General features: G+C 39.8%; 1 protein-coding gene across 1 annotated transcript in view; it reads left to right on the forward strand.

The window, feature by feature from the left end:
* The window catches only part of LOC308110400 (voltage-dependent T-type calcium channel subunit alpha-1I-like), a gene marked incomplete at its 3' end in the record, with an annotated part of 220532 nt that overhangs the window by 164345 nt on the left and 29456 nt on the right, over window positions 1–26731 (forward strand). The window contains exons 27-31 of the mRNA XM_080464661.1: window positions 1691–1800; window positions 10669–10802; window positions 15417–15487; window positions 23722–23800; window positions 24325–24446. Coding sequence (XP_080320787.1) covers window positions 1691–1800; window positions 10669–10802; window positions 15417–15487; window positions 23722–23800; window positions 24325–24446 — 516 coding nt within the window. The remainder of the gene's footprint in view (window positions 1–1690; window positions 1801–10668; window positions 10803–15416; window positions 15488–23721; window positions 23801–24324; window positions 24447–26731) is intronic.

Raw genomic sequence — 26731 nt, forward strand, 5'->3', positions numbered from 1 at the left:
CAGACATTGTTACGCTACATTAACAACACAGGCATCTTCATGGGCGACAATGCTCCAGCTCATGGAGGTGGCATCATTAGTGAAGGGCTGCTGGAGACTGAGGTACCTCAAACAAAGTGACCTGCACTTTCCCCAGACCTGAATCCAATAGAAATCCATTGGGATCAGCTGAGTGGCCTTGTTAGAGGCTGGTAACTCTGTACCCCAGAACCTCAATGACCTGAGGGCCATCCTTCAAGAAGAGTGGGATGACATGCCTCAGCAGACAGTCAACTTGTGAACATCACAGGACGTTGTTGTCGAGCTGTAACTGATGCTCAAGGTCACATGAGAAGTTATGGAGACATTGACATTTTTCGTTGTGGTGTACCCTCCACTATTGTTTGAGTACATTTTTTGAAATGAGGAAATATCCTTTGCATGCTTCTACTTAAATGCAATACTTTCATGATATAATATCGCTGTGGCATGAACTTTTTACATTTTCCATCAAATTCAAATAAAAGCGAAATATCTCAAAGTGTTTGTGAGTAGTGTCAAGACTTGCAGTCATAAAGCAACAATGAGACCCAGAAGTGAAGATGGTAACTGTACATGATCTGGTGCAGTATGTCATATTTAATGTAATGTGACTTTTGCCTGCTGAAAGCACAAGGCATCAATATCATGACACTACAACTTTTCTAGTCTTATATGAGCCAAATTTAGATACAGAAACAAGCAGACATTATCTCCACAGTTTAAATCCCCATTTCTGGCCCGGGGCTGTATGAGCATGTGTGCTGTTTGGCTGCGGGCTGCTCGGTTTCAATGCAGAATGAAAACTTAGCAGATCATAAGCAGCAATACACTTGTCGTGGAGACACAAGACTCAAGCAGCAAATGCAGCTGCACTTAAACAAGCAACAGAACTCATTATTTTCAGTTTACTCTGTTTTTCAGTTTCTTTTTGTTCTTTTTTTTTTTTTTGCCATTGCCACAACTGATGCTCAACATGAAAAGCTATTTGAGCTGCCACTGATGTGTGAAGCCTGCACCCACTTGTGTGAAGTTACATCTCTGGCATTTTAAAACATTTGTTTCTTTCGATTTTCTTGGTTTTATCAGGAATAAGTGAAAACAATGACTGCGTGAAACTCTTTATATTGGTACCTTTAGTATTTTGCTTTCTTCTTTTCAGGCAAGTAGGTGTTTACAAAATACCTTTGACATGTTTCGACAGTGTACTATGATACCAATAACCCGTCAGGGTGTCCTAAACATCTGTACCCATATTTTTGAGCTATCATCCTTCCATCATCTATCTCTTGTTTCTAACACATAAGGAATATCCCATTGGACTGAAATCACTGCAATAATATGGTTTGATTAAATGTGTTGAACATTGGGAGTCCGTTTGTGTCTGACTCATTACCAGTGCGATAGAAAAAAATGTTCTCCCCAGAGTGTGACATAATTTGATTGCCTGTCTCAATTAAGCCCTCATCTATTAAAAGAGACTCTTTTGCAAGATTTGTTTTTTCCTCACATGCAGCAAATACATGACTGAACAACAATCTGCATCCTTTTCTTCTTATTGTGCTTTCTGTTATCCACCTTAAACTATCAGAGTACTCAAAACTATAATATGCTGCTGTCTGTCCCTGCTCACTTCTGGGTTTATTTTTCCTCTAACTCCTGTTCCTCTCAGTCTTTGGAGACAGCACTGAAGTACTGCAACTATTTCTTCACCTCCACGTTTGTGATCGAGGCCTCTCTGAAGCTAGTGGCCTTTGGATTTCGGCGCTTCTTCAAAGACAGGTAGAGAACATTTATATGAATGAATGAATGAATGAATAAATGAATGGTTTATTTCGGTTAAAGTTTGACGTTTTAAAGTTGAATTTTCTGCATTCAGTTTATAGTGCTTTGAAGTTTATGCACATGTTTGTTTTGTTTTCTTTTTTACAATATCTGCAGCAGGATGGGTCTAGGCAGAAGCCAAGGCTTTTTTTCTTTGCCTATCTCTTTAAAACCCATAAAGTTACCCAGGACACTGGTGATACAAGATTAAAAACTGAAAAAACTCAACAGAACAGAAGTAATACGAAAGATAAAAAAAATCTGACAAATAGAACATAATAGAAGTAATGCAAAAGAGCAAAACAAAATGTAACAGAAGTCCTTTTTCACTGTAACCATTAATTATTATATATATAGAAGCACAACAGGGATTTACACAGTTTCAAGTCGTCGCTAAGTCCATTCGATAAAATGACTCCCAGATACAGTGATAGAGAACTGATGATGCTTCTCATCTAGATGGGGTTTGTAATGCTCCCTCTAGCAGCCTGTGGTCCCCACCTGGGATTCTTCTATCTGTTTTTATGCAACAGTGGACACACCTTGGTGACCGTTCTTAGTGGGTATCCAGGTGAAAGTAGCTGATCGTGAGACCGTCGGATTTTAGACTTTTTAACTAAAAGGTCGAAAGAGTGAGAATAAATGGGGTTCTGTCTGACCGAGTGTTCTCCTCCACGGGTTCTCCACAAGGGTGTGTGCTGTTGCCCCTTTTATTTATCCTTTACACATGTGTGGGAGCAGACATGACAACAGAACTATCATCAGTACGCAATGACTCTGTTATTATCAGCCTTCTCAAGGAGGGTGAGACCAGTCACGGCCCAGTCATTAATGAGTTTGTCCAGTGGTGTGAAGAGTCCCACCTTCAATTGAACATATCAAAAACAAAAGATATGGTCATTGATTTTAGAAAGCAACAAGACAGGCACAGAGTCACTTTGATTAAAGGCCAGAAAATAGAGCTAGTGCAATCATATAAATACCTGGGGACCATTATTGATGAAAAACTGAATTTCGAGGAGAATTGCAAGTCGATCTGTAAAAAGAGCCATCAACGTCTCCGTTGTCTGAGGAAACTTACTTTTTTCCACATTGACCAAACAATCCTGAGTGTTTTATCGGTCTTTTATCGAGTCAGTTTTATCTTTTTGCTTGGTGGCCTGGTTCGGTCAGAACTCTTTAAAAGAGAGAAACTCACTGAACCAAAAAGTAAAATGGTCCAGTCGACTTATTGGGGAGTCACAGTCTTTTCCAGCCTCCCTGTTCACTCAGCAGGTACAGAGGATGGCTTCATCAATCATTACTAGTGACTCACATCCTTTAGGAGGCGAATTTGAGCTCCTCCCTTCTGGACGAAGGTTCCTGGTCCCACGGTACAGGACGAAGCTTTGCTCCTGTCGCCATCACTGAACTGAATAAGACCCAGTGACATTTCACTTTATTGCATTTATTCTGTTGATCCATTTTTTGCTTTATTTATTTTCGTAACTCTTCATCGAATGTTCTTATCCTGGTTTATGTTAGTGACTGCTTTTTATCTCTGTAAGGTTTTATTGTGTTTTTCTCTTCATCTCTTTTTGATCTTATCTTAATTATATATTGGTGAATAGCGGAACATTGAGCACTTGTCTCATCTGTCTTGTCTCACTCGACCAATTATTATCTGCTTGTTTGATTCATTGTGTGTCTTTATTTGTTATGATGTGCCAAGTAATCTCAAGTGTTTTTTAATGGCGTTTGTCAAATACTAAAATGACATCATGTGGTCTGCCTCAAGGGAGCTGTATGGGTCCACTTTTATTTTCTATATTCATAAATGATTTTCCACTCTCAGTGATGAAGGCCAATATTGTAATCTATGCTGATGACGTTACTCTGTATTCTTCTTTAGCAACAATATCTGAATTGAGCAGCACTCTACAGGAGGAATTAGACCTGGCAGTGAAGTCGATGAAACTTAATAAACTAGTGCTAAACACATCCAAAACTAAAAGCATTGTATTCAATAACATGTTCAACCAGGTACCAACGCTCTTCATCTTTGACTAGAGGGGGCAGGAGTGGAGAGGGTCTCTAAAGTCAAGCTGCTAGGTGTGAGACTGGACCAGTCAATGTCCTGGTCAGATAGGATCAGTCCTACTGTTGACATGATTCGCAGAGGTATTGCTATGGCTAAGAAATGTTCTGCTTACTGTCCAACCCCTGTTCTTCAAACTGTTGTTCAAAGCATGGTATTGTCTCACCTTCATTACTGTCCAATAGTGTGGTCCAACGCTACACAGACGCAGCTAAAGAAACTTCAGATCGCTCAGAATTTCATACAGAATTTCATACTAATGTTCGAGAGATGCATAAAAAACTGTCTTTTATTTTTATAATTGGACCCCAGGAAGACTAGCAACCACTCTGTGGCAGCTAATAGGGATCCTGATAAACATTAAACAATATACAATAAAAAATAAAGAACCTGTAAAACAAGTCTACCTGCGGTTACCTATAAAGTAACCTTGACCTTAACCTTGATGGGATTACAACACTTGTTGAGCTACAGCTTGTCTGCTTTGTCTAAAAAGGTCAGGTCTGCTGGGCTCTGCCAAAGAAACCATCATGATCCAACAGAGACGTTGTTTCAGCAATTCCTTGCAAAGATGAGGCACATAAAACATCTTAGTTTTCCATCTCATTCATTTCTGTCTGTCTTATTATGACCTTGTCTTGCTACTGGAATCAGATGGCTCAAGATTAGAAGGTGAAGAAGAAACACAACCACATTCCAATAAAACACAACAAACACACAAAAAAAATGAATTTCAAAAATGAATAGAAATAGACTTGCTTACCAGAATGTGCCACATTTCTTGCTAAAGTGTTGATCTGTTGTACCATTGTAGATTTAAATGGTCAATCCTATTTATAGTGTCTTATAAACAATGTTTCTATGGAAAAAAGTTTGTCAAAGCTGCCGTGCAAACATTTGCCATGCTACTGTTAATGTTAGCATTAGCATTGGCGTCAATTCCATATCTAGTTTTTAGCTGCCAGGCCAGATTGGTCTGGTATTTTGTCCGTTAACGGGAAAGTTTGCACATGGCTTGGCTTTATACGGTTTCCAAATAGTCTAACTTTTGTTGATTGCAGGTAAAAATTTGAAAGATAAAACCTTGCCATGAAGCCAGCAGACCAACTGTGGCCCAAGTTTCACTTTTAATTGGCTGGAAAACCGAATACAGCACACATGACACATTGACTGTATTGTACTTTTGAGTCAGTGGTGGAGCTTGCACAAGATAGTTCCGAGGTCATCTGGCTTTTGGAGTTTCTTTGAAGTTACCGAGCAATGTGAGCGTCCACAAACTTTATATGGACCTCGAACAAATATTTTCAGACAATGTGCTGACGGCTCTGAGGCAGGTTCTCAAAAAAAAATTGAAATAAAAATAAGGCTAATTAAAGAACACTGTTGCTACTAGTTAATGAAAATGTCAGAAATGCAGGATAGCAAGGAAATACAAGAACATTTCACCTCCATTGAGTAAGCCTGCGTTTTGGAGGGGCCGTAGTTTCCCCTCAGTGAAAACAGAACTTTGTATGCCTCTTTTCCACACTGAATGTCAAATATTTAAAAAGTATTCACAGAAGCCACTTTACATTATGAATAAATGAAAACATTAAACATCAGTAGGATCTCTTGGCCTGACTTCGTGCAACAGTTACGTGTGTCCTCTAGCGGTGACGCGCTTCTTGTGCTCGCTGCAAGCTTCTTGTGATAAATCAGCATTACAATCTAATCTTCTGCATGGCTGCAAGGGCTCGCATTAGACAGAGCAAAATAAAACAATGCTTCAAGGCCATGAGTTGAATCCCTCCTGCCTTATAAAGCCGACTATGGGCATTCAACCAGTTTCAAATAAAAGTAACTTTAACTTCAACCCTTTCATTTAGAAATCGTTATTATCATTTGCACTGTCTGCCGTTAGGTTATAAAATAAGGTAGTGTGGGTGGCTGTTTGCATCCTTAGTTTCTTAATGAGAAATGTAAATATCTTGAATGTAGTTGGGGCTCATTGATTCAGTTATTGAAACGAGACCATTTAAAAGCTTTGTTTGTGACTTATGTGCTACAAGTACGTGATTGCAATCTTAAAAAGTGTCACGATACATCGGCCAATCTGCCGTCATGTTAATAAATGAGGACAGGTGTAGATCGAGTGAAAACCCAAAGAGACTAGGAATAAGTCAGTATTTTAACTGACTGCTTTTGTCCTGAAGAGGTAAAGTAATTGCCTTCCGGCTTTGCCTGCTCTGATGCTTTCTTATGAATGGCTACAGTAGAGTCCTAGTAGCTGAATGAGCCAGAGCTGTTTCAATTCAAGGATCGCATGCTTCAAATAATGCTTGTCGGTGTTTGTCGGACTAATGTTACGAAAGCTGGTAATGAAATAAGGCCTGTTTATAAAACCTTTCCAGTGAAAACACATCGTTTTTGGGTTTTGTTTTAAAAAGGTTTTGCTTTTGCCTTGAAAAGGATTTATTTTTTTTTTTAAAAGGCCAACATTAAATAGACGCACAATAGCCATACAGCCTTTAATTGTTTCCTTTGTGATTCTGTAAGAAAATGCAAAAAGTGTTTTTTTTTGCTCTAGTTTAATTTTCAATCCGTTATCATTGTGCAAAGCTTATGAAACTGTTCGAGCTGTTAAAGCTGTTAATTCAAATAGATATGAGTTGAGTATCCGAGTAAATCATTTCTGTAGCGTCGATGCAAACCTCCCCGACTCGAACAACGAGGTTGAAATATCACATTTTTGTGTTTGATTAAATGGCTCGCATTGAGGCTGTGCAGGTACAGAAACCCTGTTCAATTTTATTCAGTTTCAATCTCTACCCCCAACACCTCGGCCATCCAGTAGGAGAGACGTTTCTCATGCGTCGTACACGAGCGTGTGGAGCAGCTGTGATTGTGCCGGTGAATATTATTGGACCCTCTTGTGCAGTTTTATCATAGCAGCTTCCGATCCATTTTGAGAGTTGTGGCTTCGCTGGAGGAAATTGCTGTTGGATTATTTTCTGCCCCGCTTCCATCTGAAGCCCCCTTTTTCCAAATGACTTCATGCGGCCTATTTTAATATTTTAATGGCTGTATTTCTGTCTGTCCCTTGCCCTTTGTCTTTTTCTTGCAAAGCCATCCATTGTTCCTCTTCATGGTATCCTTTTGATCCGTTTTTTTTTTCCATTTAGCGTGTCTCTCTCTCTTGATTCTTTCCTCTCTGTTTAGTTGTCTTTGCATGCTTCAGTTTTTGTTTTTTTATTGTTAGAATATCGTACGTTCTTAAGCAGCCCTGTTCTGTTTGTGTTTTCACACCGTATGAGGCAAGCGTGTGTGCCAGTTCTTGTTGTTCGGTGATAATATCTAGGTCAAGACACTGTAAAAGAACACACCCCAGGTGGAGAGTTTACAGTGAATCAAGTTAAAAATTCAAAAGGTTCACCAGAAGTATATAAAATTGGTATTTTTATCCAATATATTTTTACATTTACGGATAGAAGATAAAAACAATAATAATAATAAATTTAATTCAGAGACATTTGTGACCATATATAATTCCTTCATGTAGAGGGTTTTTCCAAATAATTTTGTTCATACTAATATAAATACTTTTTTTCTTTACGGTGGGTCAGAAAACTAGTCAATCAAGTCAAAACAATGAATCGATTTACTGAGACTATGACATGACAAGTTTTTTTTTTTGGGTGAAATCATCAAAATTTGACAGCTTTGAACTGGACATATGGCTCCGGGGCTCAGAATTTGGACCAAAACTATTTATTCTTTATATAAATAACTTCTGTAAAATCTCTGGAATACTTCATTTTCTTTAGCTTGCTGATGACACGCGTATCTTTTGTACTGGAGAGAACTTAGTACAGCTCAGTAATGAAATCACATCAGAATTAAACAAATTAAAAAAGTGGTTTCACATGAATAAACTTCCACTAAATTTGGATGAAACAAAATGTATGGTGGATGTCAAAGTTATGATAGAAGGTGTAAAAGTAGAGAGGGTTAAAGAAATTAAATTTCGAAGGGTGATAATTGACAAAAACATATGTTGGAAACCTCCTATTAAACATGTTAAAACATGTACAAACTAAATTATCCAAACATATTTCAGTCAGAAAGGCTAAATAATTTTGAAACAACAAGCACTACTATATTCTAAACTCTTCACAAATACTGCCACATTTGAATTACTGTGTGGAAGTGTGGGGCAACACCTACAAATCCTCAGTCCGACAGGTGTGCACACTCCAGACTAGAGCCATCGGACTGGATCCCAAGGTTTCCAGGACCATCAGACATGCTTCCAGGACCACACAAATGCCTTACTCATTCATTCCGGCCTCCTAAAACTCCCAGATCTGGAAGGATTTGAAACAGCTAAATTAATGCACAAAGCTAGAAACAAGCAACAGTTGGATCAAACTCTGTCAAATGTTTTGCATTTACACAGCAGTGTTTTGAAAACTATGTCTGTTTATATGGAAGAAACTCTGATAACGATCAATAAAATGAATGGAATATTCATTTTGATTATTAGTTTTCATTATAATATAATTAGAATTTATTTTCAATTTCTAGTAGCTTACAGTACCTATAAGTTTGAAAGTGTCAGGATTCTGTGCTTTTCATAGCCCAAATGACTAAACACTGCTACTTCCTGGTATGACAGAGAGGCTCATCAGAGTCTTATTGTGAAGGCCACACCCCCTCCCAAAGGTACACTGCTGCTCTGCCTTTGCCAGTCATATCCAGTGTATGGATGTGTTTGCGCATGCGCAGTCAGTTCCCTAATATGAAACTCATTTAGGTAAAAAGGCTGATCGCTACGCTTCCTTTGGACATAACCGTGCTATGCTAAATGCTGTACATATGTTAACAGTGCATTAGTGAATTGATACAGCGCTGCTACGCTCTCTAGCTAGTCGGCGGGTTAACAGGCAGGATGACAGCGCTAGAGACGATAAAGACATTTTCACAACTTTCTTTTGAGGAAAAACAACAGTTTATAAATGATGGGAGACCAACACCTGAGCTACCAGACCTTCAGCAAAGGAAAGGTCAGAAAACTGTTCTTATTTTCATTTTCAATTTCTGGTGCAGATGCTCCGCAACTGTGGTTTCAGCACCGCGGACAGCTCTACCGTCTGAGTTGTCATTTTCTCTGTTTTTCCATGTTTCCAACATAAACAACGGATCCACTGCCATGTCATGAGCTATGTCTTGTTGGGAGAGTCTGGAGACGGCTATTGAATGATTGTTTAAGTTTCTTTAATGGTGTTTGGGTTGGTGTCTTTATTTGGGGTTATATTAGGCTTGTTAGTGTTGGTAATGAGTGTGTAGTGTTCTCTTTTTGTTGCTTTGGTCGTGTAGTTGACCTAGTTTAGTTTAATATTTGTTAGTTGGCAACCAGGTGTGAAGAGGGTTTTGTGTGCCATGGTTTGTCAAAATGTCACTGCATTTAACAATGGCAGTACACAGACATTCATATGGACAGACGAAGTTGGATTATTTCAGGTGTCTCTCAACTAGAAAAAGTCATGTTTTCTCCATTTACAGCGGTTACGACCACTGTTGCTGTATAAATAAAAGCCAAAAGCACAACGAACATTTCACGTTTTCACTTGAAAATGTTGTGTAAATGAGGCCTACATGACGAGCTTCCATCTGATTTTGGCTGTCAGTAGACATTAAATGCTCACTCTGCTGTCCAAAAAGTGTCAAAACATTGCAAACTTTCTCACATGTCAAGAAGCTGAGCTGACCAGAATCCTCAGTGTCATTCTCTTCCTGTGGAAGACACTATGCTAATCTGGATATCCATATTAAGGCCCCGTTTACACGACAACAAATTCCAGTGTATCCGCAAAACTTTCCTCACTTTTAGGGGGTCCGTTTACACGGCACCAGTTTGCGGTTACACTGTATCCGCAAAGTTTTTAATCCGGCTCCCAAGGTGGAAAGATTTTTTCACGGCCGCTATTCCCTCCTGCGGAGACTGCCGGAGGCTACATGGCCTGTTACTGTGCATGCGCATCTCTCCCCCTCCCTCCTGCTCATTCAGTTGTAAACAAACATGGCGGCCGCATGGTGCTAAGACTCGAGGTCTATATTCTAGTTTTATCGTCCAGATCAGTAGTTTAATAGTTGAGACTCACCCCTGATAGCATCCGATGTGTCATAAGTCCATGCGGATGTCGGGTACTCTCCATTTTCTTCCCATTTATAGTGTATTGTTCTCTGCACGCACGTCTGTGTAGTTTCATCACAAAATCAAGCAGCAGCGCCCTCCAGTGGCCCGGCGTACTAACTACATTGTTGTCTCTGTGTCCGCTGCTGCAGTGTAAACACACTCCTTTTTTTTTGCGGATTAGGTGCTGTCACGTGAAACGTTGTCGTGTAAACAGGGCCTAAGATGGGGTCAACCAACATCATATACATTTTCGTGACGTTACATTATAGGGTTTCTTGTGTCTGATTCAGGGTGAAACTCCTACTCCAGTATCATTATAAATATTCATGAGAGCAACTGGCCTCCAGCTAATAGAGACCTGTTATCTAAGCTACTGCTCAGTTGGAGGAAAATGAGATTCTGCAGATGCTCATTCATTCTAAGATTTACATAACACCGACCCATATGCGTGCTTTTGAGAAGTCTCGAGCCACACTCCCAGTCATTGTACTGTTTATAGTCTTCCTTTCCCTTTGGCCAAGTTCTTCATATTTGGGAACTCTTAAAAGGTCAATGTTTGTGTTTGCTTGTGCAGATGGAACCAGCTGGATTTGGCTATTGTGCTGCTTTCCGTGATGGGCATCACCCTGGAAGAGATTGAGATCAACGCCTCCCTACCTATCAACCCCACCATCATCAGGATCATGAGGGTGCTCAGGATAGCACGAGGTACTGGCATTTGTTTTACTTGCTGATATACTAAAGGCTACAATTGAAACTGTAACAACAGCAAAGATTTCTGCAGCCTTTACAGAGATCTCAATAAAAGTACCATTCACGATCAATGGAATTACTCAGCTTTCACATGTTATGTATGATATCCACATTCAAGAAATCACTCAAACTTCATTTGTTCATCATTGCTTTCCAATACTTAGAGTTTCTTCTCCTCATCATATAATTCCTTCTTTTATTTGTGCTTGCCACCATATATGTGTCTTTGCGTAACTTAAAACGTGGCATTATATAATAATACTATAGATCAGGGGTGTTAAACATAAGGTCTATGGGGCAAAACCAACCAGCAAGATGCTCCAATCTGGCCAAACCATCAAGTAAATTGTTAAAATTTCTAATAAAACATTGAGATATCAGTGATTTTGCCACGCTATCAAACTAACCTCAAAGCCATGGTGTCTGGGTGAGATTGTAAAAACATGCATAATGCAACCATTACGGGAGAAGGAGTCTTGGCGTTTCACAGTATTTTGCACCAGGTTTCATTAAAAGTGGCCTTATGTTTTTTGTGGGAAATTGTTGGGTTTTGTTAAAAATAGATATTTTCATCGCACATACTAGACACCTTGACAAAGAAAAAGCTTTAAAGTTTAAATTTAAAGCTTAATATGGCACTATTTTATTGATCCATACCAGAAAACCTGAAGAAAAAAAAAAAAGGGGCAAAAAAACTTAAACATTGTAGTTAGCATACCAGGCCACTGGTGGGTGCTGTTGGTTGTTTTTGTAATGAAACCACACATAGAGAGAACGATTCGCTACAAACATTAACAATGGCGAGTACTTCAACGTTCGTATGGACAGATGATCAAGTTAGATTGTTATAACGGTGACTGTCACTGATAAAACTACCAATTCCCAGGAGAATATGAACTAGAAGTCATGACACTCTGGAGGCAAACATTGCTGTTATTGTCCATCTATTCACGCATGTGCAGAAAAAGTGTTTACCGTGGCCGTGGTGTGCATGCCAAGTAGCAGTGTTTCTAAAAAGTTGCATTTTCTCCTGTTTCCTCAAAGATGAAGGCAGTGTATATTAGGGTTATTAGGGTATACACTTCCAGAGGCTCTAAGCACCGTTGTCATGTAAACAGACGTCCAAAACGCAATGAAAGGTTGGTGTTTTCAGTAGAAAACATTGTGTAAACAGGGCTTAAACCGCCAGGTCCTTCCAACTAGAGAACCACAAGTGAGGACGAGTGGGTTTCACTTTACGCAAGCCCTGAACTGCAAACCATTCCAAAAGCCACTGAGTCCCCAGGAAAATCTTGTATTGTTTATCTTGGTTTTCAGAGTTTTATTGAACTGTGATTGCGATATCCGAAAGTTCAAGACACAGCTACTTGCACAAGTTCTAATTTAGTCCTGACTGGACTGCCACTTTTCAGTGAAGGACTCAAGATGACCGACACCGCTGTAGGTGGAACAGTAGCCCATTTTTGTTCCCAAGCATGATAAGCAAAAATTCCCAAAATTTAAATAACCCAAAAACAAAGTCCACGAGAACACAGGAGAATCACGTAGAGATGCTGGAAAGTCCAAACACGGGAACACAGAAACACAGAAGAATCAACAACAGGAAACAGAACTCAACCCCTATATATACAATACAAATACACAGTCACCAGGTGCAGACACTCACACAATCGGCGGCGGCGCAGGGAAGAGCAATCAGACATGAGGAGAGGAAGTCGAAGAGCCTGACTCTCGAGACAGAATCACAAAAACAACGCAATGAACAAAAGGTGAACCAGGATCTTTTCCTTCAGAAGCACGAGAAAATGTTTGCGAAAGAAATGTTTTGTTTACTGACTATGTAGTTTACACAAGTCACATTGTATGCAGCTATTTCAAAGGTTGTGGTATCTTTATTTGAGTCATGTTTTTGAAGAGACTTTTTTTTTTTTTAAATGTTCAACTCAATGGCAAATCTCAATTTCCAGTTGTTTTGAAAGCAAGAAACACAAAAAGCAACATCAGGAAGTTTCTGGTCTTTTGTACTTAATCTGTCCTGAGGGAGGCTAAAGTTGATTTGCTTCTCTTGCTCTCATTTTTGGAAATGTGTCCCATTTCATACCTGTGTTCTCGCTATCGAGAGGAAATTAAAGGACTAGCACTTTGGGCTGCACCAATTCCTCTTAACTTCACACTGAGGAGGATAAAGGCTAATTACATCAATCTCCTTTAATCCTGGCACTCTTACCGCCGCCCTCTGAACTCCATAATACTGTTCAGGGACTGCTGAGTGGACCCATGGGTAATATTCAAATGAAGCAGCAGCCAGTGGTAATTAGGCAGCAAGCGGGGGTATTTGATAATGAGCGAGAGGGCTACTGGTGCTAACATTTTTACCTGTCTGTATGAATGTTAACTAGCTTGTGTGACCTCAGGAAGGACTATTGAAATGTTTCACAATAATCTATGTGCTCTCTGTGTGACTTGAATATATAAAGGAATTCAGATTTTCTGGGTGTAATATTCTTAAAGCAGCAATTATTCCCATTATTTCTAAAATCATCTTGTGTATTTGAGAGCAAAACTGAAGGGATTGTTGACCAGATTTTTTCTTTTGTCCAGCCAGATATTGATTCAACACTACAATGCCCATGACTGAGTATAAAAGACATTGGTAAAAGGGATATCTAATGACGTTATCCATCGAAATGTGAACCATAGTATACTACCACTTTCTACAACTAATGTTTTGAGTCTGTCTAACGTTTATGGAGCCTTCAGCGGGAATAGTGTCTTAAACGTGACGAATCACGGTCAACTTAAATCCAATTCAACTAATAGTTTCTGTGTTCTTTCTAGCTTGCAACCTGTTAAGCATTCCATTTTCAGTGATTTACAGTTGATGACTAAATCTAGTGCTCAGTCGTACTTTGGAGAAGAAATCCAAAAGTAAAGGTTTTAAAAGTTTCTCTGGTTAAAGTGCTGTAGTCGCTACAAATGCTCTTTATAGCCTTCAATAAATATACTTTGGTAGCACCTCCAGCTAAGAATTAAGAAATCCATGTTTGGCGGTAATGTTTAACGGAGATTTGGGTGACGAAATTAAACTTAGGCCCCATTTACAAAGTGTTTTAGGTGAAAAACTGAAATTTTGTGTTTTTCTTTCAGAAACATTTCACGTTCACCCAGCAAGGTTTTGAAAAACAGAACTGGCAGGAACGCTGAAAACGTGTTTAGCCACTAGTGGGTGCTGTCGTTTGTTTTCGCAATCAAACCACACACAAATGCGCACAGAAGACAATAAACTATAAACGTTAACAATGGCAAGTATACTGATATTTGTAGTGAGAGATGACCAAGTTGGGTTGCTATTACAAGCTACCAAGTCCCAGAAGAAGATGAACTGGGAGTCATGACTCTCTGAAGGCAACCATTGTTGTTATTGTCCATCCACTCGTGCATGTGCAGTAGAACTATTGAATACAGCGTTTCAGAAAAGTTGCACTGTACCCTATTTCCACGGAAACAGAGTTGGAATGCTTTTCGAAAAGTTTGACTTCGGGAGCAACTTTCAAAAAGATGCATTTTCAGTGACTCCGAGCAACGTGTTTGAACGTATTCATTCAAACGGACACCGAAAATGCAACAATCTTTCTCTGTTTTTACTTGAAAATATCGTTGTGTAAACAGGGTCGAGGAAACTTCGAACTTCAAATGTGAATGACTTTATATTGACTAAAGAGGTCTGCATGATGAAATGGAAAATTATAAATGATGTAAAACTGTATTCAAGCAATGAATTAAAAAAAAATGTTTTCCATATGCTTCTACCATTTACCGCATTTACTCCACATGTAATAACACATAGTGTTGAAATGAGGTATCCAAGCTGTAGTGTAGTAAAGGCTGATGTTCAACGAGGCATTGACATGTCTGATCAAAAGGCAAAGTTTGCCAAAAGATGTCAAAAACTGCTTTACTTTAAAAGGTTTTTAGTTCACTGGCGAGCAAAGAAAGCCCAAGTTTTCATATCAGAACATAGTCTGTCGAGTACTGGGTCAAAACATACCAACGTTCTCCAGACATGAACAAAGCGAGGTGCCGGCTTTATGCCCCCCCCCCCCCCCCCCACACACACACACACACACACACACACTCCACTTGCTATCTACTATCTGTGCAGAAGTCTTATCTCCCATGAGGTTGTATGTCCGAGAGGACGCTCCCCATCAGAATACACTTGCAGTTTTCCTCTCCTCCACTGGCCGCCTCATCAGCCAATGTCTCAAGAAATTGGACCGCCGGGAATTGTGAATGGTCTCTCGTGAAGAAGCCAGGAAACCTATTCTATCTATCGATCGTCTGTTATCGCTCCCACTCCTTCCCAGCCAACCTCTTATCTACCTCGGATGTTCCTTTCTGTCCCTGTGGTGTCTTTTGTCTTCCTGTTCTTTGTCTCACTTTGTCCTACTCGGGAGGTGCTGCTAGTTTATCACCCCGAGACACATGTCAGAAGCATCACAGACACGTTGAGAGAATGATGTGGTTTGTGCGTAGGCTCACTGTCTTTCTATCCCTTTCTGTCGTCAGTGTTGAAGCTGTTGAAAATGGCAACCGGGATGAGAGCCCTCCTTGACACGGTCGTCCAAGCCCTGCCTCAGGTAAGCAGCATCCCACACTCGCACGGGCGTGCAACCTTCCTCAGCTTATCACAAAGGCACCGAGGAGTTAATTAACATTTGTGAAATGATAAAGGACCATGATGAAAAACGCTCCTTAACTACAGTGACTTTCAGGAAGTTGGGTCGTGGCGACACTAACTTCCCTTATTACCTCATATATTTAGGTAAAACTCACCTTTGCAAGTATATATGATTTTAAATTTTCCTTCTTTTTCACTGTTAACAAGACACGAGGTGAAGTAATTCACTCCCTTGGTACTGGAAAAAAAACTCCGGTCTCTTAAGCCGTTCCTCACCTTCAAGCTTATTAATGTTACATCTGGTCTTAGACTATGTGGAATTCCAAGACATTTTTAAAAGTCACTTTACAGTCTGGGAATTCCTATGAGAAACTCTCAAGAGAATTGAACAAATGTTACCCTACCTGCAAGAAATTGGAATTCAGCTTTGGCAGAGTGAAGTTTCCTTATTGCACAAAGCCAGTGCAGCAAAAGACGCTCTCTGCAAACAGGGACAGGAATGTCCATCACACTGCAATAATGGAAAAATGGAAAAACAAAACCAATTTGAACTTATTTGTTATTATCCCAAGAAAGAGGCCTTAACATCTTAACCAAATACAGTAAATTTAAATACAGTGAAATCAGGGTTGCTATTGCAACAACACATCATCAGTCGGGTAAAACTAACCTGATACCGGCTCATGTTCCAGATCGATCTGACAATATCTGTTTTCACCTGATCCATGGTTTTACCAAACTGTCAGCATGTGTCAGTGTTCTCATTCTCTGTTTTGTTGATGCCAGGACAGAGATGACTGGTTGGTGGCACCTAGATATGTACATAAAGACCTCTGTCTGTTTCACAGAGATTTAAGGTACCCATGGTTTACAGAACAAAACCAACTTTCTGAACTGAAGTAAAACAGAGTATTGCACCATTTTTCATTCTTTTCTTTGAGTTTTGTAATGTATTCATTTTCTGTGTTTATGCCCAACACGATATTTATTGCTATATATTTCTGTTGCAAAGGTAATGTGTCTCTGGTATGCTTTGCCTTGAAAAAGGGCCTAATTGAAGTTTAGCCCATCAGAGATATCCTGCTGCCTGCCATTTAAATTCACAGTGAACGAGCCTTCTATTTGGTGCTTTTAAACTGAAAGGACGCTGGTTTTGTCTATGTTTCAGTCCTTGAATTGCACTGAGGGAGTAAAACCAACAGTGTGTCCATCTGTCTCTGTGTACTCTGAGGCCCAAACCGATTGATGCCCACTGAGGAAATGGGTTTTTAAAACTGTATCCCAAGAATACATTTTTTATTCTTTAAAGAGAAAGTCACTGTAGTTCTTACTTTTCAAAAAAAGCAGGACATATTTCATTTAAGGGGTATTTAGGATGTTTGGTAAGAGCCAGTCAATCATGGTAGCAAAGCAGTTTCACTGAGGAGCACATGTATTCTAACATACGTACACACCAAGCACCTGAATGAACATTTAATCTTGGTTTCGGATTATTTACACACCCGTCATTTTCAAAAAGACTCTTACCTCTTGGTTAAAACGCCATAAAGTTGTGAAAAATGTTGAAACAGCTTGAAAAAAAAGCAACATTTCTTAAAGAAAGAAAAGCTTAAATATATACACAGCTGCTTAAAAGAAGCCAAAATGGTTAAAAGGCTCAAATGTAGAAATTGTCAAAAAAATAAATGGTTTCAAAAAAGAAAAATACAAAAAAAAAAAGAAAAAAACACAAAAAAAAAGAACAAGAAGTTTGAAAAAAATAAAATCAGGTCCATACATACACTAGAGTTGTTAAGCTCGTTGGCCTCATTTCAAAGGTAAACATGTTTTGCGGCTCCACTCACCACCGACTTTTCTGAAACACTGCGAGTGCGCAGCTTGACAATAACAACAATGGCAGCCTCCAGAGTGTCATGACATTACATTCATACTTCTTCAGTGATTTCTGAACATAATGTACATAATTTGAATGATAAGAGTTAATCAAACACTTCTGATCACATTTTCTGCTGGTTACTTAGCAACCATGTTGTAAAAGTCAAGAGAGATCACACTACCATTGAGTATAATAGAATGTAATAGAATTCATTATCATTGTTCCTGAAATGAGATCAGGCTCAGTAGTTCTCGCTCGCATAAAAACAAAAATATATAGGGTTTTCAGAGAGAGTGAAAGCCACATTCACACTCACTCACGCACGCACGCACGCACGCACAGTTCAACCTGAACATGTGGATGGGTTTGAGTTTTACCGTTAACTCATCAAATGCCTAGAAAGACTGAACAACGCGTTGCTCAGTCATAGAAAAGGGTTTTCCCCAGACTGTAGCAACAAAGTTGGATTCATAGCGTTGTCCAAAATAACTTAGGTCCAGTTTACACGACAACATTTTGAGTGAAAACAAACTTCACCCTGAATCAGACGTAGGATTTCCTAATGTAACTTCTGCGGCATGTATATGATGTTTATTGACCCCCATTTTAATTTGGAAATCCAATAACGGCCACAGGAAGACAATAAATGACACTGAGGCCCCGTTCACACAACAGAGTTTCAACTGAAAAATGCAGTTTTTGCGTTTTTGTTTCAGAATAATGTCACATTTACACGGCAACGTTTTGAATGCGATGTTCGTTTACGAACATGGCGAGTACACGGACATTCGTGCGGACAGATGACTGAGTTGGATTGCTATTCGGGGTGACCCCGGGGTTGAATCGGGGTCAACTATAAAACTACCAAGTTCCAGGGGAATGTGGACTTGGGGACATGACTCATGGAGGCCGCTGTTGTTATTCTGAGCATGTGCAGAAAAAGTATTTACTACGGCCATGGTGCACATGCACAGTAGCAGTGATTCAAAAAGTTGCATTTTCTCCCACTTCCATGGAATCAGGGCATTCTCGACGAGTTCCACCTCGGGAGCTTGTTTTCAAAAAGTTGTGTTTTCAGTGGCTCTGAGCACTGTTGTTGTAATAACGCTGTGGTGGACAGTAGCAGATAGCGGTCACGGTGTCTCTCACGCTTTTGTTTTGTGGAGAATAAAACCGTCTCAGAGCTCCTTCTCCTTCCCAGTGAACATTTACACCATCTTGTCTCAGAGGCTCGTTCTTGTTCTGCAGTTTAAAGTGGGTGGAATGACCTCTCATGTGTCACATTATGCTCGAAAATGTAGCACATGTCGCACTGTGATGCAAATCACTGATCCATTGGTCTAAATACAGAACAGACGCTTGTGCAGTTTTTTTTTTTTGTTTTTTTTTCATATTTGAAGTTGGTAACATTTCATGGTGTTTAAAGGAGGCTGCCAGCTGAATTTATTGCTTTTTTTTCTAGTTTATGTTTCTAAATGTGCAGGTGAAGCAATGGTGGCCTTAAAATTGCCTCTTTCTGTAGTATTCAAAGATTACAACATTACATTTTTTATATCTATGTACTTGAAGGAAAAGGCACCAAGAGATACTTTTCAATACCGACTTTATGTTTTTGTTGTTCAATGGTTGTTGTAAATTTAACAAGCTCTACCTTTTGAATGTCTCAAATACCATTGTGTATAACTGTTTGTTTTTGTTCGTTTCAAACCAATTCCAAACAGGTGTAACTCCTGTTTTTGGTTTTTTTTAACAGAATAAAAGTTAAACAACATAAACATTTGAAGAGTTGAAGGGAAACATTTAAGAATTCCATTAGGGTAAAAGCCCATTTTGAATGTATGAACATGTGAATCAAGAGTCAGTTGAATTTGCATCGCTTTTACGTTTTTGTTTCAGAAAAGCAGCAATAATAGCAGAAACGCTGAAGAAGATTTAAATTAGTTTGCATGCCAGCCAGGCCATGAGTTGGCACTGTTTGTTTCTGTCATGAAACTACACACATGCCAGCAGAGAAGAATTCACAATAAATGTTAACAATAGCAGGTACACAGACATTCGTATGGACAATCGAGTTGGTTTGCTATTACGAGAGACACTCAACTATAAAACGACCAAGCCCCAGAAGAATATGGGCTAGGAGTCATGACACTCAAGAGGAAAACATTGTTCTTATGGTCCAGCTACTAACGCATGTGCATGTGGCGAGAAGAAGGAGCTCATACATAAGAAGTTATTAGATGTCGGATCCGACGATGCCGCCTGGGGAATTGCACCCCAGGAAATACTAGCTAAGGCTTTTCAGGTCACAGAGATTCATATAGCAGATGATGATATATCAGGCGAGATCGATCTAAAACAATTTCTTTTAAATAAGATCTGGAATCTGCATGCTGCTCTGCAACACTGTACCGCCTTAAAAATAATGCTACCTTAAGCGTCCAGATGGTTTCCTAAAACACGTGAAGCCCTGCATTGTGCTTATGATGGACAGTATGGAAGCGGGTGAAAACAGGTGAAAGAGAAAATAGAAACTTGTAAGTCCAAGCCCGCCATCGTCCCTGGAGGATTAACCAAACTACTCCAGCCACTTGACATCTCAGTGAATCGGAGCTTCAAGACGACATTGCGTCACTGTGGAATGAATGGATGGTTGGATGGACAGCTTCACTGCAACCGGGAGGATGTGTTGTGCAACTTCCCAGCAAGTTATTGGATCGACAAAGCATGGACTACTTAGGGGTTCAGGAAGGCCGGAACAACTACGACTGATGCTGAGTCTGACGGTAGACCTCGCAGAAGAAGAGACGGCGCTTAGTTAAGTGCCGGACGTATTCAACCTGTTGTTCCGTGTGATAATGAGCATCTCATTAACGATGAAGGACACCTATTCAACCTCTGGGTGCTATTGTGTAGCTTGATTGACGGATTGAATTGTGAATTACATTTCCTAATAAATGCGACATAGTCCAGCGAGACTGTGTTTTTTTTTCCTCTTCACATTTCACGCATTTTTTGACTGATGCGATATATATGCGTCGGATATTGAGACCCTGCTTGTTCTTTTTTTTACTTTACCCGGTCGAGGAACTATGTGTCTTTATGTGTAAAAATATACATTACTATTCATCCTAGATCACTGAAATGTTACAAATAATTAACTTATTATAAAAAGGCCTCTAAATGGGAAGTGTCTAAATGAGAAGTATCTATCTGGGAAGTGTCTATCTGGGGAAAAAAACACTAGCATCTAACTGGGAAGCGTCTATCTGGGGAAAAAAACACTAGCGTCTAACTGGGAAGCGTCTATCTGGGGAAAAGAACACTAGCGTCTAACTGGGAAGCGTCTATCTGGGTTGACACCACCAGAAGGAGCTGAGAGTCCTCAAATAAATGACCCACTGCACACACTCTCACGCACACAAAATCAAAGTAAGAGGAGGTGGGCCCGTGAAGACTGCACCACCACCAGGGAATAAACAGCCCCATTCAGGTCACAGCGCATGGCAACAAAGAAAACCGAGGTTATTAAAAACATGCCCAAGAGCTTAGAAAAATTGATGTGGACTGTTCTGAACTATTCTGACTTGAATTCTCACTTCCATGTGCTCTGCCACCATGTTGGACTCAGTGATTCAGAGACAATAGCTTTTGTTATGCAAACATGGACCCAGGAAGTGACTTCAACCTAAAGCTGGAAAGCTGGAGGTTTGGATCCGCCTTCAAGATAGGAGGGTGTCTGAGCGTCAGGAGTCCTCCACTGTGAATGGCTCAGAGAGGACAGGAAGTGGGTCAGAGGAAGTATCCAGGCAGAGGACCGCCCCTCCACAATAAGACTCTTTGTAGACATAGAATTGCTCTCTTCTTACACTGTAAATTTTGAGGGTAGAACCAGCTGGAGCATACACCACTTTATACAACTCTAGTTCTATAGGTCTATGGCCCCACTCCGCCTGCTTCTAGCTTCTGCAGCTCGACCGGAGCTTGTAGTCCGTGATTGTTGTGGTTATTAGGTGACGTTGCGGACCGCGGTTGGGGGGAAGAGGGGGGCGATTACCTCATCTTTTTTCCACGGATGATCGTCTTTGCCAACTTTGAGCCGGGGTTTTAGAAATTACCCACTCTGGGACCCGTGTTCAAAAAACCCCATCTTTGGGCTCCTAAAACACCGCCTCATGTGGATGATAGGCCAAAAACAGCTTGTTTAGGTTAACCTGTTTCCTGGTGTGGACGGCCCCTGAGTTTTCCCATCTTCTCTTCCCTCATAAATTCCCGTCTTCCTCTTCTTACACATCTCTCTCCCAATAGAAACCTATACATCTTAACTGTTTTCCTTATTGGCTCCGAGTTTATTTGCCTTTCTAATAGAATTCCACAGCCACAAATTCAATCGCTTTCCGCCGACGTCCCTGTGAAGTGACTTAGCTAATGGTGTGCTGCTGCAGCCCGCCACGCACCCCAGGGGGTTCTTTACCCATTTGCATTGCATATCACCATTTGTGAAGCCTCCCAGGCTCTACACAGATGGATTCACACCTGCTATGAAGACTGTGTGCAGAATCTTTTCCCAAAACGTGTAATAAAGTGATTATCCTTGATTATCCTTCCTGATTAAGAGAGGGATTCCGTGACATTGGGTTTTATCTCCAGTTTGGTTGTCTACAACTATTTCAGATCCGATTAAGCGTTTGGCAGGTCTGAAACATGCTTGCTCACTTTGATGGAATTTGTCAAAGCCTTATGCAGCCTCTCAAAAATACCGGAGCAATTTGTAACCTAGGTCTGTTTTATAGTCAATGAGAAGCTGAAGCTTTTCATCCTGAATGTTGGCCATGGAACTGATGTATTTGTGTGGGATGCTTTCTTGGTTTTTAAAGAGCTATCTGATCTTTGTAAATGCTGCTAATATATCAAATCAATACATACTATTAACACAGAAAAACAGCGTTTTGCTGTAACGTTGTTTTTTGATGTCTATTTCATGGACTGTAATGCAGAATTGTTTACCATTGCCATTGTCATGTATTCAATGGTTGACATGTACAGAAATGTCACTTTGGCTCTTCTTGACTCTGATTTGTCAAACATTGTTTTCAAAACGTGTCGGGCTGAACTTCAATACTCTACATTTAGTTTATATTTTCCATCCAGTTGGTTTGAGGCTGAGTTTCTCTTGGGTGAGTGTTTTGTGTTGGAATATTAATTAATCACCGCGACGGCATGAGTCGTTCTGCGTTCCATAAATTCATGTTTCTGCAGTTGTCAGGTGTGATCATTAACCTTATTAGAGATCAACCCTCGTGGAGAAAAACAGACTTGGAACAAGTCAAGAACAAGAACATCCTTCAAAGCCTCAGTGACAAGGATTTATTTTATTATATCAAAAAGGTCGCTCTAAATTAATTTCTCATCTCCTCTCCGCTGCAGTTCTGCGCACCAATCACCATCATTTAAGAATGGGCCGGTCATTTTCCAAGAGATCTGATTGGTCAGGATGCGGAGCTCTGACCGCTTATCGAGATTATATCCTGCTCCGGAGCAGGTTAGACATTTAGCCTAAGTTGCCAGGGTGATTTATCCCGGTAAGAAGTGAGCGAGCGTTGTAGTACGGAAAAAACAGGGTTAATTCTTGAAGTTATCTCGATATGAGAAAATCCAGCACGACCACCATCCATACTCTACTTTATATTGTGAACTACATTGCATGTCTCCAGTGGTTGTACTTGATTTCTTCACCATGTACAGCATTATTTGGGCATAATGGACAAAGTTCATGTTGCCTATTCAGGGACTGACCATCAATTTAGCAAACCATAGTAAACAAGACATTTCTGGTGAGGTAAAATGTTTACTAATGAAAAAGGCAAAAGAGTTTAGGACTAAATGTGGATATTGTAAAATAAACTATGACCGTGTGACGGCTAAGAAAAGATGTCATCTGCTATAGGATCCTGATTTGATCTGGCCTCCTGATCTGGAATAATTTGAAGAAAACGTACATATGGATGTAACTCCTAAATGGTGCTCAATTAAATACTCTTGTTCTTCAAAATGTACGGAATTGAACAGCCAATTTATACTCTGTTCTGAGTCGTTAAGTATGACAACCACTTTCATGAGTACAGAATATGAACAAAACGCGCCTTTTTTAAAGACCAGCATCTGCTTTGGAAAGAGCACAGCAAATATTTCAGCAATACACTTGTTATAATTTTTCAGCTTGGTAACCCATTAAATCAAAATCTATCACAAAAATATGATCGTCTTTATCAGACTCAGTAGATAGAAAAACAAAATGACATGTTGTTTGAATTCAACAGGTGGGAAACCTTGGCCTTCTCTTCATGCTGCTTTTCTTCATCTACGCTGCTTTGGGAGTGGAACTGTTTGGGGAGCTAGGTAGGTCTTCCATTAAAATTATGTTCTTTTGAAGTACTCGTGCTGATTTATAAAACACCATGATGGTGTACCATTGTGGTTTTTGGGGAGCTATTTGGGCTGACCGACACTTTTGTGAATTGCCTACTTGAGCTCCTCTATTTCACTTGAACCCTTTTAGTCGTTGTCTGTTTATGGTCAAATGCATCAGAAACCAGATTAGAAGAAAACTAAGACTGCCTCAATCATGATGCATCCAGCGCTAATCAAAAAAAAGCTCATCAATTTTATAAGTGACTATGACTTGAAATCTGCTGTTAGTCTTTTTGGGGTATGAATACAATCATTTGTTTCCATGCAATAATTTTCTTTTTAATTTTGACAATAAACATGAAAACAAAATCCATCATCTGGGTAATCTTGCTCATGAGTAGCTTTTTCTCCACTTTAGGAACACTCTCATCAAAAATACATCATCCAATTGTCTGGAAATTTTATCCAAAGATTCTATGATCTAAACCATTTCTTCTCTTTTCCACTTTCAGTGTGCAACGCCGACTACCCTTGTGAGGGCATGAGCCGCCACGCAACCTTTGAAAACTTTGGGATGGCCTTTCTTACACTCTTCCAAGTTTCAACTGGTGACAACTGGAATGGTATCATGAAGGTACTTTGGATTAGGGAGAATTCACTTTTTCTGTATTCATGTTTCAACACCACCCGTTAGTGGCCCAACATGCTAACCACATTGTTATCCTAGTTTCTGTCGTTTCTGTATAAACGGGCATTGTTTTTAAAACGTTGCTGTGGAAATGTGAAACTCTTCTGAGACCACATCCACACGAGCCAAATCGATCTTTTTTCTCCCCGAGGTTCTCCAAATAGATTCCGTCTACATGTCGCGATGAACACGGCTCAACACAAGGCTTAAGAGCCTGTAGTACATATGCCAGGCCTGTAGGGGCACTGTGACTTGCCAAATACACCAAAAACGCAGAAGACAAAGCACATAGAAATTTCGAAGTAGACTCCTGCTCATAGACTCTAAGTTATATAGGTCTATGGCCCTGTTCCTCCTCCTGCTAGTGTCAGTAGTTTCTGCAGCGCCACCTGGAGCATGCAGTCCGCAATTGTTTTGGTGATTTGGTGACATCGCGGACCGCCGTGGGGGGTGAGAAGGGTGATAATATCATCGTTTTTCCACAGATGATCGTCTTTGCCATCCACACCTCACAGCCGAGCCGGAGTTTTAGAATTTGCCCACTCTGCGACCTGCGTTCCAAAAAAAAATAAAAATGTTCAGACTTCTAAACAGTCCATCGCCTTGTGTGGATGACAGGCTAAAAATGGTGCGTTTACGTGAACTGTTGGGAAGTACTAATTTTGATCATTTACAGCAGCTCTATTTGACAATTTTTTTTTAAATAAAACAATAAAATATCTTCCTGCTTTTATAGTCACCCAAATTTTCCACAGATCTCCACACAGAAAGAAGCTGAACTGTAGAGTTGTAATTCAACGTTTCCCACTCAAATTCTTAAACCAGAGATATCTTTGCAAATTTGATGTGGAAAAGTAAACATGCACTCAAAGTCTGCAGAGGATGAATGAAGAATAGATTTTACATTGATGAACTCCTGTTATCTGATCTCATCCCTCACCTCAATCAGGTCTCACTCTACAATCAAACCCTTACAAATTTAAAACAACCCATATCCAACACTCCATCAGCGCTGATTGGGTGCTCGGAGAGGATGAGTGGCTGTTTGAAAAACAGATTCAGTGGCTGGTTGATATATCATGAATTGCTTCAAGAGTGTTTCAACGAGTCCGAAAACCAAGATGGATATGTATTTTTATTTATTTTTTAATTTTTATGTTCTGAATTGTTCATTTTAAGTGTCGTCATAACTTCAAATGTCTATATTAATCCAGAAGAAATTTTATTGGAATTTTACTAAAAACCTAAATTTGACCATCAGCTTTTAGATTCACTGAAGGTTTCAGGGGTTAATTATACATTGTTCTGTTAAAAAAAAAAAAAAAAAAAAAAAAAAGATATAAAGTAGAGTTACTGATATTTTTCACACATTTCCCCTCAAATCACCTTGAACCAGAGGGCAAATAGAGAATGGCAGAACAGATGATGAAAACACCCCATGTGGGCTTTGGAACAATAGCTGGTTGATTGGCTGCACCTTTACTCGAAACTCTCTGTCAAACTGGATTTGTTTCTGTGTCATAAATAATGCAAAAATGTGTAACACTTTCATCAAACATCCATCTCTATTGTGTGCCCACTTTGTTGAAATTAGAGTTGTTTGTCCCAGCTAACAGTTGATGAAGGTCAGGAAACATCTTAGATAGGTTTTCTGCCCATTACGGGGCAAACAGAGATAAACATAATCAAGCTACAGACCATTTACGACCCCCAGTTATTCAAATAAGCCTGTCATCGGATTCTGGGAAGGGGCCAGAGTACAAGGGGGGGGGGGGGGGGGAGAGAAGCACAGGAAGAACTCATGCAAAGGGTTAATCATCACACATTGGGTTGTATCTTTGTAAATCAATTAAATTTGGTGGTTTGAGCTTTTGGTCCAATGTAATTTAAAAGCATGTATTTCAAAGATGATATAGAATATCTTGCAATTAACTTGGAAAACTAAATTAATGATATTAGTAATTCCTTTTCTTTGCAGCATACATCAACTTTTGACATTTTTAAGCCAACTACTCATCCACCATTGATCATAGGACATGGAAGGAGTGTATAATGTTCGGTACAAGTGAGATTTGATTTCTGAGTTTAACTCAACACAAGCAGCAGTGAGCAGACACCGAGCAGCACCCTGTGGAGCGTTCATGAGTTTTGAGGTTTTGTTCCATGGTGGGGACAATTGGCTTTCACTTTTCCCAAGAAAATCTGAAATGAGCAACCTTCAGGTCATGGCC

Source organism: Lipophrys pholis, assembly GCF_963383615.2.
Source record: "Lipophrys pholis genome assembly, chromosome: 5".
Lineage (NCBI taxonomy): Eukaryota > Metazoa > Chordata > Actinopteri > Blenniiformes > Blenniidae > Lipophrys > Lipophrys pholis.